Genomic DNA, 19196 nt, shown 5'->3' on the forward strand with positions numbered 1-19196 from the left:
CCTCAAGCATTCCATTTAATCATCCTGAACCTCAGTTTCCTCTTCTGTAAAAAGAGGGGATTGTGTGACAATGTTACCTCATCAGCAAAATCTTTCCTTTGTACCCTCCTAACATACATGCTATATGTACACACATCCATTGGGTATATGCCAAATTCTCTATTGTCCTTATATGACAAATATTTTACTTAATATGTGGTGTCACTTTATTTGCTTATTATTTTTTCTTCCCACAATCCAATGAGAATATAAACTACCCAATAATATATGTAGGTATCTGTTTTCTTCACCCCTATATTGTCATAGCATACAACAATTTCTGGCATATTAAAAGTGTTTGATATATAATGAATAAAAAATGAATGACTTTTGTGTCTATTTTGTACTATCACAGTCTTTGATTCAAATATATACAAGAAAATAAATTTTATTTTCTGTTCAGTTCAGTTCAGTCACTCAGTTGTGTCCAAGTCTTTGCGACCCCATGGACTGCAGCACTCCAGGCTTTCTGTCCATCACCAAATCCTGGAGCATCCTCATGTCCATCAAGTTGATGATGCCATCCAACCATCTCATCATATAATATTTTATTCCTTTCCTGTCTACCATATTTTTTGGCATTTGGGTCTCTTTATGTGATTATATATTGACATTTAAAATTTATTTTCTATTTCTATATTTTCTATTTGATATAACTGCATCATAATCTTAATAGTCCATGGTTTCTTCCCATTTCTTTTCTGTGATTTTCAATATGCAGTATTAACTTGATTTTTTTGGATAAATAAGAACATGAAGTCTTTTTCAAAGCCAGAGTTTAAACATGTTAATATTAACCCGAGTAAATGCACACCATGGAGGTAATTTTCAAAAGTGAATTTCACAGCCAAAGGATATTTGACATATTTAAAAATTAAGCCTTCTATTCTTAAATTCTTATACTTTATTTTTTTTAGACTTAAAGTAGATAAAAATATGTAAATATACCAAATAATCCCCTATAGAATTGACACAAATAAGCCATTAAAAAACAAGTCATTTTTATATTTTTGTTTATTGCTGTTCTGTACCATAATCATAATTTTGTTAAATAGTTCAACTTATGATAAGGTGCAAAACATAATTCAGATTTTTTTGTGAAAAGTAGCTCATTATAAGAAGACTTTAAAATAAAATTTCAAAATTTACCAAAGAGGAAAGTCAGTTTCTGTACAGACCATTTTAATTAAAGGCAGTTCTTCAGTGTTTAATTTGTTTTGAAAAATTGCATGTAGCCTACTAACTGGAGTCTTAAATGGTTATTTTATATCTATATATCTATATATAGATATGCACATATATATATATATATTATTGGAGGATAACTGCTTTACAATATTGTGTTGGTTTTTGAGATACATCAATATGAATAAGCCATAGATATACATATGTCCTCTCCCCTTTGAACCTTCCTCCTACCTCTTCCCATCCCTTTAGGTTGAAAAAACAGAAATATAGACCAATGGCACAAGATAGAAAGCCCAGAGATAAGCCCACACACCTATGAATACCTTATCTTTGACAAAGGAGGCAAGAATATACAATGGAGAAAAGACAGACTCTTCAATAAATGGTGCTGGGAAAACTGGACAGCTACATGTAAAAGAATGAAATTAGAACACTTCCTGACACCATACACAAAAATAAACTCAAAGTAAGTTAAATACTTAAATATGAGGCCAGGAACTATAAAGCTCTTAGAGGTAAACGTAAGTGATACACTCTTTGACATATATCACAGCAAGATCCTCTTTGACCCACGTCCCAGAGTAATGGAAATAAAATAAATAAATAAACAAATGGAACTTAAAAGCTTTTGCAGAGCAAAGGAAATAATTTATTATTTTAATCAAGAACAGCATTTAAGAAGGTGTATTTACCCAGGTGTATTACACCAAGTACATGTAAATGAGAGCATTTGTGACTTTTGACAATGATCCTAACATTCTGTATGATGTGAGGGAATGTACATGATAGACCATAGAAATGGTGCCATATGTTAATATTGAAGGAGATAATTGAAATTATTTAAGTCAGATTTTTGTGATCACAAGGGAAAAACACAATCACAGTATTTTTTTATATTACAGAGTATTTTTGCAATTAGCTATTTATTTTTAAATAAAGATCTTCCTAGAAGATAATTATTTTTAGTAAGTAGAGTTCTTTTTACATTGAAAATATTTAAAATATAATGGTTTTATTATAAATAAAGATAACTTTGATAGATATTACCTTTATAAGTTCATGATTTTTAAAAATTCTGTCTTTTTTAAATTATTAAAAAATTTTGTATTGAAATATAATTGATATACAATGTTGTGCCCATCTCTGCTGCACAGCAAAGTGGTTCTATTTCTTTAAAAACCTTAGAAGAGATGGAAATTTCATCATTCATCATTTATATTTTAACAAACCATGTATCTTTTTAACATTGATGCTAGAAAAATTGTTGGTGAAAATAAAAATAGTTAATATGACTGATTTATCCAAGTATCAACCTTTGTTAGCTTTTAAAAAATTAACATAAAACTTGTATTTAGCACGTAATTCTGACAACTGAATCACTCAGTTCATTCAGTTCAGTTCAGTTCAGTTCGGTCGCTCAGTCGTGTCCGACTCTTTGCGACCCCATGAATCGTAGCACGCCAGGCCTCCCTGTCCATCACCAACTCCCAGAGTTCACTCAAACTCACGTCCCTCGAGTCGGTGATGCCATCCAGCCATCTCATCCTCTGTCGTCCCCTTCTCCTCCTGCCCCCAATCCCTCCCAGCATCAGAGTCTTTTCCAATGAGTCAGCTCTTCGCATGAGATGGCCAATGTACTGGAGTTTCAGCTTCAGCATCATTCCTTCCAAAGAACACCCAGGAATGATCTCTTTTAGAATGAACTGGTTGGATCTCCTTGCAGTCCAAGGGACTCTCAAGAGTCTTCTCCAACACCACAGTTCAAAAGCATCAATTCTTCGGTGCTCAGCTTTCTTCACAGTCCAACTCTCACATCCATACATGACCACTGGAAAAACCATAGCCTTGACTAGATGGACCTTTGTTGGCAAAGTAATGTCTCTGCTTTTGAATATGCTATCTAGGTTGGTCATAACTTTCCTTCCCAGGAGTAAGCGTCTTTTAATTTCATGGCTGCAATCACCATCTGCAGTGATTTTGGAGCCCCAAAAAACAAAGTCTGACACTGTTTCCACTGTTTCCCCATCTATTTCCCATGAAGTGATGGGACCAGATGCCATGATCTTCGTTTTCTGAATGTTCAGCTTTAAGCCAACCTTTTCACTATCCTCTTTCACTTTCATCAAGAGGCTTTTTAGTTCCTCTTCACTTTCTGCCATAAGGGTGGTGTCATCTGCATATCTGACGTTATTCATATTTCTCCCGGCAATCTTGATTCCAGCTTGTGCTTCTTCCAGCCCAGCGTTTCTCATGATGTACTCTGTATAGAAGTTAAATAAGCAGGGTGACAATATACAGCCTTGACATACTCCTTTTCCTATTTGGAACCGGACTGTTGTTCCATGTCCAGTTCTAACTGTTGCTTCCTGACCTGCATATAGGTTTCTCAAGAGGCAGATAAGGTGGTCTGGTATTCCCATCTCTTTCAGAATTTTCCACTGTTTCTTGTGATCCACATAGTCAAAGGCTTTGGCATAGTCAATAAAGTAGAAATAGATGTTTTTCTGGAACTCTCTTGCTTTTTTGATGAACCAGCGGATGTTGACAATTTGATCTCTGGTCCCTCTGCCTTTTCTAAAACCAGCTTGAACATCTGGAAGTTCACAGTTCACATATTGCTGGAGCCTGGCTTGGAGAATTTTGAGCTGGTTCATTAGGTTCATTAAATCGTTAAGCTGGTTGTATTCTTTCATATTTTTCACATATTTTATGATTATAATAATTACACTGGATAATTTTTGAAATAAAGAATGAATAAAGATGTTTAAATTGTACTTTATATTAACCTAAGAGTGTTGATATTGTCAGAAAGTCAGTCCTCATTTCAAAACACAGTTTTCATTTTTCTTCTTCTAATTCACTAATCTAAAAAAATAATATCCATTTATTCTTGGATAAAGATGAGTGCTTATATTTAATTCCTGAAAGTGAATTAAAATTAGAAGTAAAGTTGTCCATATCACTACTCGTCTAAGTTTTTTTTTTCTTCATTGCCAGCAGCTGAAATTATAGTAGTCATTTTGACCTTGAAAATGTCCTACCATGTCTGCCCATGAAAAACTGATGAAAAGTTCTTTGAATAGTATGTCTTCACTACATATAATTGAAGCTATGGAAAGAATGATTTGATTTTGTATAGATAGTAGCTTTCAACACACCTGCCATTGGCATGTCATCTACCACTATGATATATCATTTCAGTGGTCCTTCAAATGTGCTCAGTCCTTTGTGATATGTAGTCCCTTGATTTAAACTTGCTTCTCTCCATTATGTTCTTAAGGGAGACCATGTAAATACTGAACATTACAATTATTTGTTACACAATAAATTGGACTAATGCTATCTATTCAAACTAGTCTTAGTGGTGTCTATTTTGTATATTATGTTCATGCTATCTACTTAAATCATAGTTAGGATTGTTAAATCTTTATATCCAATCATAATATTCTATGTTTACTCACCCTGTACTAACTGAGGACTCAACATCTGTCAGGCATTAATGTTGACTGTTTTATTAAAAAGAATACTATAGCTTACAAGTAAGTGGGGAAAGTTGAAATTATAAAAATGTATTGATGCCCTTTTGTGTTAGGAATCTACTGTATGCATCATATACCAAATTATGCTTATTATGGCTGAGATTTCTAGACTTTATTTTCTAAATCATACCGTTTGGCTTGTTTGGGAATTACTCTGTGGTTTTTGGTAGAAATACATTTTTAGTGCGAATACCTTTATTTTTTCTATATCCTCTTCAAGAATCATGGCTTAATCTCCCATTTTTCAAATCAGTGACATCCAGATCTTCCTTACCGGGCATCTGCCGACTATCCAAATTTCAGGGCCATATTTTCAATGCTTGTTGTCAGCCTCATTTGAGTGCTTCTGAAATACCTCAGAGTTTAGAATAGAAAGCATTTTTATTCATAATGAAATCTGATCTTCCTTATAAAGGTGATTAAAACCTTGTATTATGCGTTCAGAATTCTAAGATCTAAATCCCAGGGCAAGTTAAATCAACTTGTGGATACTAGTGTGGATCTCTCAGAGGTTCTAAAGATTTATTGAGATGGTGCATGTGAAAGCTGAATATAATGCCTGACACATTGAAAGCAGGTGATACATATTAGGTATAATCATGATCATTGACTTGCTAATAATATCACCATATACCTAATTGTTATCTAGATACTGAAGTATCTTTCATATTCTACTCTCTTCATCTCCATTTGTATCCAAATGATACCACATTGTAAGAAGTTTATTTCCAAAAATATCAGATGTATTTCCTATTCTTCATCATCTCTATCTTTTATTCCAGTCAAAGTATAAAAGTATGTGCATGTATGCTGTATCTATTATCTCTCTTTTCTGCTATAAGCTGGTCAAGAACAAAGATCATAGTGTATTATTTTTGAAATCCACATTGAAGTTTACCACATGTGAATATAAAAACTGGTCTGGGTTTGCAACTCTCAACTCAAGAACTGACAGAGAGCTAGTCCTACTTTGTTAAATGCTGAGGATACAATGACTAGCAAAAGAGACATAAGCCTGATCATGTGGCACTTGCCTTAAGAGAAGAAATGTCGGCTTTTTTTCTTTAATAGCAATGGGAAACACTGGAAGTCCTTTAAGTAGGGGTGTGACAATGTAAGATTTGTAATTAAAAGTAATGGTGGTCCCTGAATCTACAGCAGCAGATAGAGAAACAGAGTAGAGATAAATTACACAGATGAAATAAACAGGACATGAAAAGAAATTGGACATCGGTAGTATCCAGTGACGGATAAGGCAATGGCAACCCACTCCAGTACTCTTGCCTGGAAAATCCCATGGACGGAGGAGCCTGGTAGGCTTCAGTCCATGGGGTCACAAAGAGTCGGACACAACTGAGTGACTTCACTTTCACTTTTCACTTTCATGCATTGGAGAAGGAAATGGCAACCCACTCCAGTGTTCTTGCCTGGAGAATCCCTGGGACCGCGGAGCCTGGCGGGCTGCCATCTATGGGGTCGCACAGAGTCAGATACAACTGACGTGACTTAGCAGCAGCAGCAGCAGTATTCAATGAAAGAGGGGGAGACAAAGATTATTCCTAGGTTTCTGGCTTATACAACTAGTTGGTCATGTCATTTTTTGAGGTTAACTAGGTCTGGGGAGAAGATAATTGAACTTAGATCCATGCATATGAGAAATATCCAAATTCCCATGAGCCTGCTATCCTACCTGTAAGGTTTATGCTTTGTGGAAAATTCAGTAGCATTTTTGGCTCAAGAAAGATTTTCAGTTTCAACATGTATGGTCAGCAGAGGCAGAATAGGGAGGATAGAAAGGGAATTGAATGAAGGCAGTCAAGAGGCTGCTACTGCTAAGTCACTTCAGTCGTGTCCGACTCTGTGTGACCCCATAGATGGCAGCCCACCAGGCTCCCCCGTCCCTGGGATTCTCCAGGCAAGAACACCGGAGTGGGTTGCCATCTCCCTCTCCAATGCATGAAAGTGAAAAGTGAAAGTGAAGTCGCTCAGTCGTGTCCGACTCCTAGCGACCCCATGGACCACAGCCCACCAGACTCCTCCATCCATGGGATTTTCCAGTCAAGAGTATGGAGTGGGGTGCCATTGCCTTCAGACTTCCAATTATAAGATAAATACTAGGAATGTAATGTAAATATGATAAATATAATTAACACTGGTATTATATTTGGAAGCTGTTAGGAGAATAAGTCATGTAAGACCTTTCATCATAGGAATCTTTTTATTTCTATTTCTTTAATTTTGTAAAGGTATGAGATGAATGGATATCCACTAAATTTATCGTGATAATCATTTTATGACATTTATGATAATCATTTTATTACATATGTCAAGTCATTATGATATACATGTTTAACTTTTACAATGCTATATGTCAATTATATCCCAACAAAACAGAAGAAAAGAAAGTAAAATTGAAAATATTATATGAAAGACTAAGGGTTAATACTGATTTCAACTTACCATGAGCAACACTTACACATGAACATAAAATTGTTAGTATTATATACCATGGCATTGAGTACTCTACTAACAGTATAGAAAGCAGATTAACTTGAAATTGTATTTGATATAATTATAAATCTATAGGAAAATTACAATATCTTTAGAGAGGAGAATTTCTAGTTCATTTGTTTGCTTAATGGAAAAACAATTGGATGAGTTAAAATGGGAAAAGGTAGCAATTCACTGACATTGACAATGAGAAAGGTTAAAAGATAGTTAAATTAGTATGGATACATTATACCAAATTGCTTTACATTACACCAAATGCATTATTTTTAGACTGGAAAGCTTAAATATGTTCCCAATAATGTTATTTCTACACTGTCTGTTATAGGATTATGGTTTAACTATGGAAATTAACCAATCTGTTACAATATCTTAATTTCCACTAAATAAAAACATTTGACTCTTGATTACAGTCATCCACATCAGCAAGACACCCAAATATTTAGGCAATACGATTAATCTGGATACTATTTCTTTCCTCATACTGAGTTCTATGTAACTATTTACCAGTCTGAGTTTGTATTTGTTTGTTTTGTTTGTTTTGCAGGATCTATTTTACCTGGTTAACACTTAGAACATGGTGCTAATGAGTCCAAAGAAAACAACAGGATCAAAAAGCAAAGTGTTTTCTGATATAATTATCTGTCTCCTCCACATTAAGTATTTAAACTTTTATCTTTATAGTAATAGTGTTCTTTCTCTTAAATTGCATCAAAACTTTCTGAAATGGTATAAAATAAGGGAAAACCCATAAAGTACTGTATTCTTTATATAATAACACATTCTAGTAACTTTCATGAGTACAAAATTGAGGTTATTTAAAACAGAAACTATTGTCTATTTTAAGTTAACTAATGCTGTTTCAGTTTTACATGATTCCTCAAAGATTCTCAGTGTAATTATTTTTAAATAATGTCTGCCTGTTTTTTAAGACTTCATTTATATATCCCCTCTGACATTAATGACTTGAACTTCAGCTTTGGTTTTACAATTTGTTTCTTATTATTGCAAGTTCAACAGTCATTAGCCATGGTAAATGATATTCAAGCAAAATGAAAAAAAAAATAAGCAGTTCTGATTTCCAGTTTTCTGTGTGCCACTTTGTGCAGAACATTAACTTTTGTTACTTTTGACAGCAGTGTGATTATGTAAGGCAAAAAGGATCTTAACCAGCTGAAATGTAGCATTATTATCATAGTTCTGAGTCTAAGAACACTGGTAGCAACTGAGAGCATCATTATTACCACCATTGCATGTAAAATAAAATGTTTCAAAACAGCTTTGCATTCAAAATAAAGTAAAAGGTAAAACAGAAAGCTACTTTTATGGCAAGAGTTTTAAACTTCTAGTTCACAAATATGTAACACTCAGAGTTAGGTTTACTTAATGACAAATAACTAAAGAAAATGTCTAGTTATTTCTGGAAAAGAACATATTTTCCTAAATGACTCATATTTATTGACAGTGGGATAGTTAGAATTCATGAAAATATTATTCTTTCTCTCTAAGAAAAAAATTGCACTTTCAAATCAAACAGGCTATATGTGCAAATATAAATTTTAGACTGGAAATGGCCTACTCTGTGGGCATTGCTGTGCAATACCAATTAGGAGGTGTTTGTGCTGTTTTCTTTGCTAAACCACTATACTTCAACTGGAAAGTTTAAAATTGTGCCCCAATTAATTGTATCCTTTACAGATTGCCTCTTCCTCATTTTAAAATAAAGCAATTTGATTAAGTTGAACGAAAAACCAGATGATTTAAGTGTTTCTATTTTCTAAAGTATATCACTTAGCTCAGATCATTATCCAGAAAAACGATTTAAAATATTACATTACAATAATTCGTGACAGAACTGTGTCTCCTATTTATGCAAAATACTTGTATGCTGACAGGTCATATAACACTTTTTATTACAGTGAAGTTTATCCTCTAAAAGATAACTTGTTTATTCTCACCTACTTCTGAAGTAACAGCTAAACATCTGTAGCAACTGAGACTAGTATTTACTTTTCCTTGGTAGTCTTGATTCTATTGTTAAGATGGCGTTGACATCCTTCTAAGTGGTCTCCAATGGTATGGAGTAAATGCCTGCTCTAGCCATCATTTTCATTGTAAACGAATCTTGACAAAGTCAGGTTCCCGTCACAGTCTATCAGCATCACTCACTAAGCTGTGGTGTGACCGTTAGTCCCTTTGAGACTTGCCTCCTTTATCAGGGTCAGCCTGTGGGAAAATCTGAACAAAAAGTTACATGTCAACTAGGTATAAAAGAAAATAACACTTAAATATACTTTTACTCTTTTAATGCATGATAGTTTCAAAGACAATTCATTTTTACAGATCACTTTAACTTTGTGTTTGATTATTTTACATGTGCTCATGTGCATTTAAAAATATGGTGGCCCTCTCTTTTAGAACCTATTTCTTATTAGATATGTTTAGGATTCAAAAATAAATATAATTATTTGGGGTAGGATTTTAATTACTACCTCTGATATATATACCCAATGTTTTCTTTTTTTTTTACTTAAAGAGAAACAGTAATAACATCTTTCTCCAAAACATTTTTCCTTTCCTATCTAAAAGTTGTGTTCTAAAAAATTATCTTTATTTCTTTAATGATTATCCCCACATTTAATCACTCTTTATTTTTTACTAATGTAATCTTTTTTCTTTGAATTTCTGTCTTGGTAATTTAAAGTTTCAGTTTATTTGTGAAGTAGCATTTCAAAAACTGAGCATTCATATTTCTTTCCTTTTATTTCAGTTTTTCTAATGAACCAGTTACTAAAATTCTACTTAGAATATAGTCAAGTTTGTGGCTAGTTCTATTGAATAATCCAAGTAACAATATATGAAATAGGAATTTTCTTTTTTTTTTAATTTTATTTTATTTTTAAATTTTACATAATTGTATTAGTTTTGCCAAATATCAAAATGAATCCGCCACAGGAATTTTCCTATGGTTACACACAAGGCAAAAGGACCAAATACACCTCAATTATGAAAAAGTAAAAATCAATCAGTACTTTTTAATAGGAGCTGAACCGAAGTTGCTACCTTAATGATCACTCCAGACTCCACAGATTTCCTCCTCTTGCATTCATAGGAGAGGATGACCATCATAGGAGAGGGTGTTTAAAAAAACAAACAAACTTGTAGTGAAAAGACAGAGCCTAATGGAGGCCCCTGTGACTTAGTGATTCCTATTTGAGGGTCCTTTCTCACCACCAGGTGCTGAGAGAGGAGAGAGAATTACTCAAGGATTACAGATACCTCCACCTCATTTCATAGCTGAATGTCTGCTGTGGCTGAACTGTTTTCTATACATGTTTGAGCAGGGGAAGAGAGGATTGAGGAGAAGTGGCAGAATAGAGAGAGTTGACATTATCAGAACTAAAGGATACACATCAGGAGAAGGGCCTTAGTATCAAAAGAGCATGAAAATAGAAAGTCCAGAGATAAATCCATGCACCTATGGACACCTACCTATTTTTTACAAAGGAGGCAAGAATATACAATGGAGAAAAGACAATCTACTTAACAAGTGGTGCTGGGAAAACTGGTCAACCACTTGTAAAAGAATGAAACTAGAACACCTTCTAACACCATACACAAAAAATAAACTCAAAATGGATTAAAAATCTAAATGTAAGACGAGAAACTATAAAACCCCTACAGGAAAGCATAGGCAAAACAATCTCTGACATCACAGCAGGATCCTCTATGACCCACCTTCCAGACTAATGGAAATAAAAGCAAAAATAAACAAATGGGACCTAATTAAACTTAAAAGCTTTTGCACAACGAAGGAAACTATAAGCAAGGTGAAAAGACAGTCTTCAGAATGGGAGAAAATAATAGCAAATGAAGCAACTGACAAAGAATTAATCTCAAAAATATACAAGCAGCCCATGCAGCTCAATTCCAGAAAAATAAACAACCCAATCAAAAAATGGGCCCGAGAACTAAACAGACATTTCTCCAAAGAAGACATACAGATGGCTAACAAACACATGAAAAGATGCTCAACATCACTCATTATCAGAGAAATGCAAATCAAAATCACAATGAGGTACCATCAAACACTGGTCAGAATGGCTGCTATCAAAAAGTCTACAATCACTAAATGCTGGAGAGGGTGTGGAGAAAAAGGAACCCTATTACACTGCTGGGGGGAATGCAAACTAGTACAGCCACTATGGAGATCAGTGTGCTGCTGCTGCTGCTAAGTCGCTTCAGCCGTGTCTGACTCTGTGCGACCCCATAGGCGGAAGCCCACCAGGCTCCCCCGTCCCTGGGATTCTCCAGGCAAGAACACTGGAGTGGGTTGCCATTTCCTTCTCCAATGCATGAAAGTGAAAAGTGAAAGTAAAGTCGCTCAGTCGTGTCCGACTACTAGCAACCCCATGGACTGCAGCCCACCAGGCTCCTCCGTCCATGGGATTTTCCAGGCAAGAGTACTGGAGTGAGTTGCCATTGCCTTCTCCGGAGAACAGTGTGAAGATTCCTTAAAAACCTGGAAATAGAACTCCCATATGACCCAGAAATCCCACTGCTGGGCATACACACCGAGGAAACCAGAAATGAAAGAGACACATGTACCCCAATGTTCCTTGCAGCACTGTTTACAATAGCTAGGACATGGAAACAATCTAGATGTCCATTGGCAGACAAATGGATAAAAAAGCTGTGGTACATATACACAATGGAATATTACTCAGCTATTACAAAGAATGCATTTGAATCAATTCTAATGAGGTGGATGAAACTAGATCCTATTATACAGAGTGAAGTAAGTCAGAAAGAGAAACACCAATACAGTATATTAACACATATATATGGAATTTAGAAAGATGGTAACAATGATCCTATATATGAGACAGCAAAAGAGACACAGATGTAAAGAACAGACTTTTGGACTCTGTGGGAGAAGGTAAGGGTGGGATGATTTGAGAGAATAGCACTGAAACATGTATATTACCATATGTGAAATAGATCGCCAGTCCAAGTCTGTTGCATGAGACAGGGTGCTCAGGGCTGGTGCACTGGGATGACCCTGAGGGATGGGATGGGGAGGGAGTTGGGAAGGGGGTTCAGGATGGGGAACACATATACACCTATGGCTGATTCATGTCAAAGTATGGCAAAAAACACTGTAATAGTGTAAAGTAATTACCCTCCAATTAAAATAAAGAAATTAATTTTAAAAATACCATGACGTTTAGGGAGATTGCTGTTTCTGCTAAGTTGCTTCAGTTGTGTCAGACTCTGTGCGACCCCATAGACAGCAGCCCACCAGGCTCCACCGTCCCTGGGATTCTCCAGGCAAGAACACTGGAGTGGGTTGCCATTTCCTTCTCCAATGCATGAAAGTGAAAAGTGAAAGTGAAGTCGCTCAGTCATGTCCGACTCTTAGCAACCTCATGGACTGCAGGCTACCAGGCTCCTCCATCCATGGGATTTTCCAGGCAAGAGTACTGGAATGGGTTGCCAATGCCTTCTCCTTAGGGAGCTTAGAAGAGCACAAAGCTAAAGGAAATTTTCATTGTCAAGGACCTATGTAATTAGGAGGTCTCGCTAGATGACGCCGACAAATGATCAGACATTACATATCAGGGGATACTCTGGATATAGGCAGCTGCCACATTGCAGATGTCAGTGACCAATAAACACAGCCATAGCAATGACAGTGTGGGCAGAACTTGAGCAGGGGCCAGTTGGATGGGAGAAGACACCTCCCTTTTCTTACCAGGAGAAGGGAGAAGAATGGATGACAAGCTGTCCAAGCCCCTCTGATTTCCAACTACCTGGGTTCTGGGGCTAGCAGGGAGTGATGGAAAGGAGGATGCAGAGTAGCGTAAAACAGAATGGATTTTTGTATGCTCAAAATCTGCTCAAGGTTATTAAGGAGTAGAAGAGGGAGTCTTGACAGAGCATATTTGAAGGCCATAGTTGGAGTGAAAAGTTTATATTTGCTATCCATCAGTTCTGTTTGATAATCTGGTTGTCTTTAGAGTAGAGATAGCTTCAAAATTTATGGGTTTCTTCCCAAAGTAGTCTATTTCTCTGTAAACCAGATCCATCATAAAATATATATCAGATAATACCTTAAAAATATAAAATGGATACATAGAAAAAAAGTATCTGAGTTACAAAAAGGCTAAGATAATCCATCCAACTATTTACATTTTCAGAAAATATAACTATGTCTTAAAGTTGGGGTAGAGATATAAGCAGGGAATCTCCCATACGTATTCCTTATGAACTTGAATTTCAGTAACACTGAACTGCAGAATCAGGGTTCCGATGTGGCTCGGTGGTAAAGAATCTGCTTGTCAATGCAGGAGATGCGGGTTCAGTTCCTGGGTAGGGAAGATCTTCTGGAGATGTAATGGCCACACACTCCAGTATTCTTGCCTGAAGAATTTCCATGGACAGAGGAGTCTGGTGAGGCTACAGTCCATGGAGTCACAAAAAGGACACAACTTAGTGACTAAACAACAATAAAACCTTAAAATCATCTTATTTATCCATGAGAAATACACAGCTTTTACAGGAAAGGAAAGCTAAACACACACAATCACTTTTTGTATATAAGTTCCATATATTTGCATATATGTAATCATAGATACATTCTTACTATCAATATAATTAAGCAGAGTAAATAAATTGTTTCAAATTGTATAAATACATAATAAATAGCTTTTAGCTAGAGACAAAATTGGTAATCAGGTGTTAATTTCAATGTTTCCTCTTGCATTCATATGCCCACTTAATCTGGTTGTGGTAAAATGGTACATTTGCTAATTCTTTATCCGTCAAACCACACCAAACCGCACACATTAGGAGCTGGCCGGCCTGATGCTTGTAGTTACACTACTTAATTTCATCCTATAATAGCTGCCTGTGTGTTCTGCTGTCAGTCAGAGCACAGATTTATTTCCACCTGTGTAAGCAGGTGTCTAGCATGAGATTCTCCCAGTGCTTCTCCACAATCTCTGTTTAGGGTTAGGTATGGGAGATTGTCTCTCCCTTTAATTCTTCCCCCCACAGCACATTAAAATATCCATATGAGGTCTAAATAATCAAACAGAAGATGTGCTGAGCCTTTTCACAAGCTCATGACCATTTTTCTTGGTTTGGAATCATTTTATACATTTATCAAATGTCTGAGTTTCTGCACACTTGCCTCCACTCCATATTATAGAATATATGTTCTTTCAGGATACTAGGACTAGGTCAAGGTTTATTTGTACTCCAGTGTAAAATTAAAGAAATGATGGGATTCCACTAGAATGGAAGAGGAGAGAAGAATCAGTTCTTTTCTGTTTCTCTCCAACTCCCCTTACCACATGTTGGGCTTTCTAGTAAAGAATCCACCCGCAATGTGGGAGACCTGGGTTCGATTCCTTGGTTGGGAAGATCTGCTGGAGAAGGGAAAGGCTACCCCCTCCAGTATTCTGGCCTGGAGAATTCCATGGACTTGTATAGTCCAGGAGGTCACAAAGAGTTGGACACGATTGAGTGACTTTCACTTTCACCACATTAGGACTTTTCTTATATAGGAAATCTGCTGTCTCCTGTAAGTTTTCATTCAGACTTAATAATAAACTTTAATCTCAAAGATATACATACATATGCATGTTTGTGTGTAGGCTCATATGTAGATACTGGCTTATATCATTAAATATATTGATGTAAAGCAAAGCAGTTGAAAATTATACTTTTAATAAATATGGGCATGTCTTGTTCTGAAATGGCCTATTTTCAATTCTTATTTATTCATGCTAATAGAGGAGCAGGATGTTATAAATTATGCAAAAATCACTTACAGCTGACTTGGTTATATATTGTATATTTTTCATCAGACTTAGTTTCTTAATTGTTTGCTCTATTTATTACCCAAATGAGTTAACATCATGAGTATTTACCAAATGATGATTGGCGGAGATGGCTAGGAGCATTTTATGTAGTGAGAAAATCCAATCTATGGAAAATTCTCATATGGATGATTGATATTTACCCTTACCCAAGGACTGATATCCCATGATCCAAAAGAGATGTGGAAATAGGTAGTATTTTGTCTATAATATCTTATCAGGAGGACTTAATCAGAATTTTAACTTTATATTTTATACCTTGATAATGTGAAAAATAAGTGCTTCTCTACTGATTTGAGAGGGAAACTGAAGTATATCTGGAAAATGTCTCTTTCCCATTTATTAACTAGCAATTAAGATGTAAATAAAAGAATTTGGCTCAACTGAACAGAGAAACAAAAGTAGGTAATAGGTATAAGCAGAACTCAAATTCAGTCCAAAATAATGAATGTGAAAATTTTTCCCTCTTTCATTTATTAGTTAATTAACCTCAAAAATGCGATCTAATGTGAAAATGCAATCCTTGGATATTTTAAATGAAATAGAAAGAAAAAATAATTCATTATTTATAAATTTCCAATTCAATTTTCATATTCAAAAAACATTTATTCCAATGCGTATATCCAAATAGTTGGTGTTTATGCTTTAACTCTAACTTTAACTGATAACATAAAAAGTAAATAAGTAATGAAGACTTTTGTACATACTTTGATAATGGAAATATTAAGTGAAAATGTTTCAAAAGTTTTATCACTGAATATTTTATTGACATAATATGTTCAAAATTTATATACTTAAAACTTCTCCATGTTTGACTAGGACCTTGTTATAAAGTATCAGAAAAGTCATGAGTAGAGAAATAAGACATATAAATTTGTGAAAATAGAAGTGAACTTTTATATCATAATGTAGTAGCAAGTTGGAGAAATTTCTCTTATGTGAGTCATTTTTGTATGAAGCTATAAACTTCCCTTTTTTTTCTTTTTTAAGCCAAAAACTGTCATGATTTCTTGTAAAATAATATAGATAAGATAGGAATTCATTTTAATTGATTCTTTTCATTGTTTAATAAAATTTCTTTGTTTGATTGCTGAAGAATTTGAATTGAGTTTTCATTACCCACTTCTGAACAATTTACTCTAAGATCCAGACAGTATTGAGCTAATGAGTTTGAATTTATATTGAACCTTAACTGTCTTCAGGAAGTAAATGGAAAAAAAATCATGGCAATAACTAAGTATTTATGTCGTAGAGATTTTACAATGAGGCTTTAAATAGTGCTAAAGTATTTAAGTTGGAGTTTTACCAATTTTGCTGTTTCTAAGCATATTATATGAAAAGATGGTTTCTTTTCCTTTTTAAGAAATGGAAACTCATAAACCAACAGGGATATTACAGAAAATTTCTTTCAAGTGGGTAGTTTGTACATTCAGTAGATTCAGTTAAGCAATAAATGTTAAAATATTTTAATCTAAGAACATGCCTACATTAAAATGATATATAAAAATCTTTCAAAGAGTATCCTATTAAGTGTTTCAAGATTCTCTTGATCCAAAACACTGTCACAATTTTAAAATGCATGCCCTCAAATGCACTGTTCTGACTTCGGCATTGGTATTGCCACAATTATAAACTTGTTTCTCTGTAATTGAAAACAGGAGATGTTGATATGCATACATTTAATTTATTGCTTCGATATTATTATCTTTTGTAAAGTGATCTTTGGGTTCTCTGTATTCTACCTAATCAAATTGGGCATTTAATAATTCCATGTTTAGCATTTGCCATGGAATTAAGTTAGGAAACTTAACTCTGAAGAGTGACTAGGATTCCATTAAGCAAGGATAACTTTGCATTCTATAATTATCACTGTGATTCAGGCCCAAGAGGTAATGAATTCTTGAGGTACATAATAAGGTCAATTTTATATTAAATTGGTTAGTCAAACAGTATTAAATCCCACAAATAGGCTACCTATTGTAGAAATGTCATTTTTCAAAAACTACATTCAAAAAATAGAAAAACAAAAGGAAAATATGGTTTAGGAGAAACTTATCTACTTGAGCTTATTTCCCAAGAAATCACTTAGCCACTTTCCAAATGTGATATGTTTTTTAAAACATCATTTCAAATTAGTCATTAGAAGATTTGGAATAATACTGTAGACAAATAATTTATATTCATTCCCCACAGGCAGCAGTGATGGTTCTTGGGATAAAGAAACACTGTACTCTTCCCCACCCCAGGGATCTAAGGCTTCTGTTACCCACCCCCGCATACCTGGAGTGCATAGCCTTCCAGTTAGTCATCCTCTCCACCATCTTCAGCAGAGCCACCTTCTGCCAAATGGTACGATGGCATTTTTTAGCACTAAAAATAATAGCTGTAAAGGGAAAAAAAAGTAATGATCAGATAGCAAAATATAGGACGTAGTTGAAATGTATATTACATTTAGATGGTTAATTATGATAAAGAAAACCATAGTATTTAAAACAAGAATTAGATTGATCAGAATAATGTAGCAAAAAAGTAACTATTTGTATTAAAAACCAATGAAGAGTGGTGAGTGATAAAACATGGCACCAAACTGGTTAGTTTTTACTTTAATTTCCCTGAGTGATAAATGGGCCTTGTTGCATACAAAGAGGACAAATATTTTTCCTTTGATTGCCATTATTAGAACATTTTTAAATGCTTCAATTTTCAATGATTATGTTCTTAACCATTTTAATTAGTGAGATATACTGTGTTTCATCATTCTATTTGAATAGAGAGATGCTGATACATGTGCATTTTTTACAGGACTGGAGCTTCCTTTTATGATGATGCCCCACCCTCTAATTCCTGTCAGCCTACCTCCAGCATCTGTCACCATGGCAATGAGCCAGATGAACCATCTTAGCACCATTGCAAATATGGCGGCAGCAGCACAAGTTCAGAGTCCCCCATCCAGAGTTGAGACATCTGTTATTAAGGTAATTGTTTAATTATACGACTGATTTGGCCAAAACCAAGATCATCTTAAGTCACCATCACTCAATCAATCCATTTTTCTTATTCCACAAGTAGTTCTAACTTTAAAAAGCTAAGTGATATAGTAAATAGATTATAAGAAAAAGTCACTTATAGTAATTAGAACTATGGGTACAATATTTAAGCAGGCTGGTTAACTTAAAGTTCTCCATTATATCTACTAAGAGGGAGATGAACATAGAGTATTAAATGATATATTTCAAATTTTGTGTATGTGCTTGAAAGTATGGTTATGTTTGTGTTCATGGGTATGTGTGCATATTTGTGTTTTGTTATGAGCCTTGAGGTATGGAAATTAGTATCTGATTTGTTTTCAAAAGACCACAAGGGTTAAATTATATTTCTGCCACTTAACTAGCTCTGTCATCTTGATTTAACTCGATCTTTCTGATTGTTTCTATACCTAAAAATGGATAATACAGTGTGGATATAAAAAACTAAATGAAATATTAAAATTGGAAGTTTTTTGTAGATTAAAAAATAAACAGGAAGTGGAAGATAACATACAAACATCACATATGTATATATGTACACAATTCTATGACTATCTCTGTATATGTGTGTGGGAGGTATGTTTACATTTTAAAATGTGTGTGTATCTGTATATACTTTTTCATTCATATTACTTTATAATGTATTTTTAAATCAAAGTACTTTAAATGCATTGACAGAATAGACTATTAATTTTTAAACTAAGTAAAAGACACCTCACACTGCATTATCCATATTTGACATAATTATTATCCTGTTTTTCTGAATATAAAACGTGTGAGTTTAGGGGAGTCTCTGGAGCATGTTTTACATAAATGGCCTTGTTACAATTTTTATTCATTGCTTGTGGGAATGCAGAATTTAATGCCCAGTTTGGTGGTTTCTAATGAAACTAAACATGCTCTTACCATACAATCATATGATTTTTACCCAAAAGAGTTGAACACTGATGTCTACACAAAAATTTGCACATGGACATTTATAGAAGTTGTTTTCAAAATTGCCAAAACTT

General features: G+C 34.5%; 1 protein-coding gene across 3 annotated transcripts in view; it reads left to right on the forward strand.

Moving 5' to 3' along the window:
* Positions 1 to 19196, forward strand: part of DACH1 (dachshund family transcription factor 1) — a 479356-nt gene that overhangs the window by 307077 nt on the left and 153083 nt on the right. For 2 of the 3 annotated variants that reach the window (XM_025262761.3, XM_025262762.3), the window contains exons 4-5: positions 17354 to 17509; positions 17963 to 18135. In XM_025262761.3, the coding sequence (XP_025118546.2) occupies positions 17354 to 17509; positions 17963 to 18135 (329 nt within the window). The remainder of the gene's footprint in view (positions 1 to 17353; positions 17510 to 17962; positions 18136 to 19196) is intronic. The other variant, XM_025262763.3, reaches the window with a different exon arrangement.

Source organism: Bubalus bubalis, chromosome 13 (genome assembly GCF_019923935.1).
Source record: "Bubalus bubalis isolate 160015118507 breed Murrah chromosome 13, NDDB_SH_1, whole genome shotgun sequence".
Taxonomy (NCBI): Eukaryota; Metazoa; Chordata; class Mammalia; order Artiodactyla; family Bovidae; genus Bubalus; species Bubalus bubalis.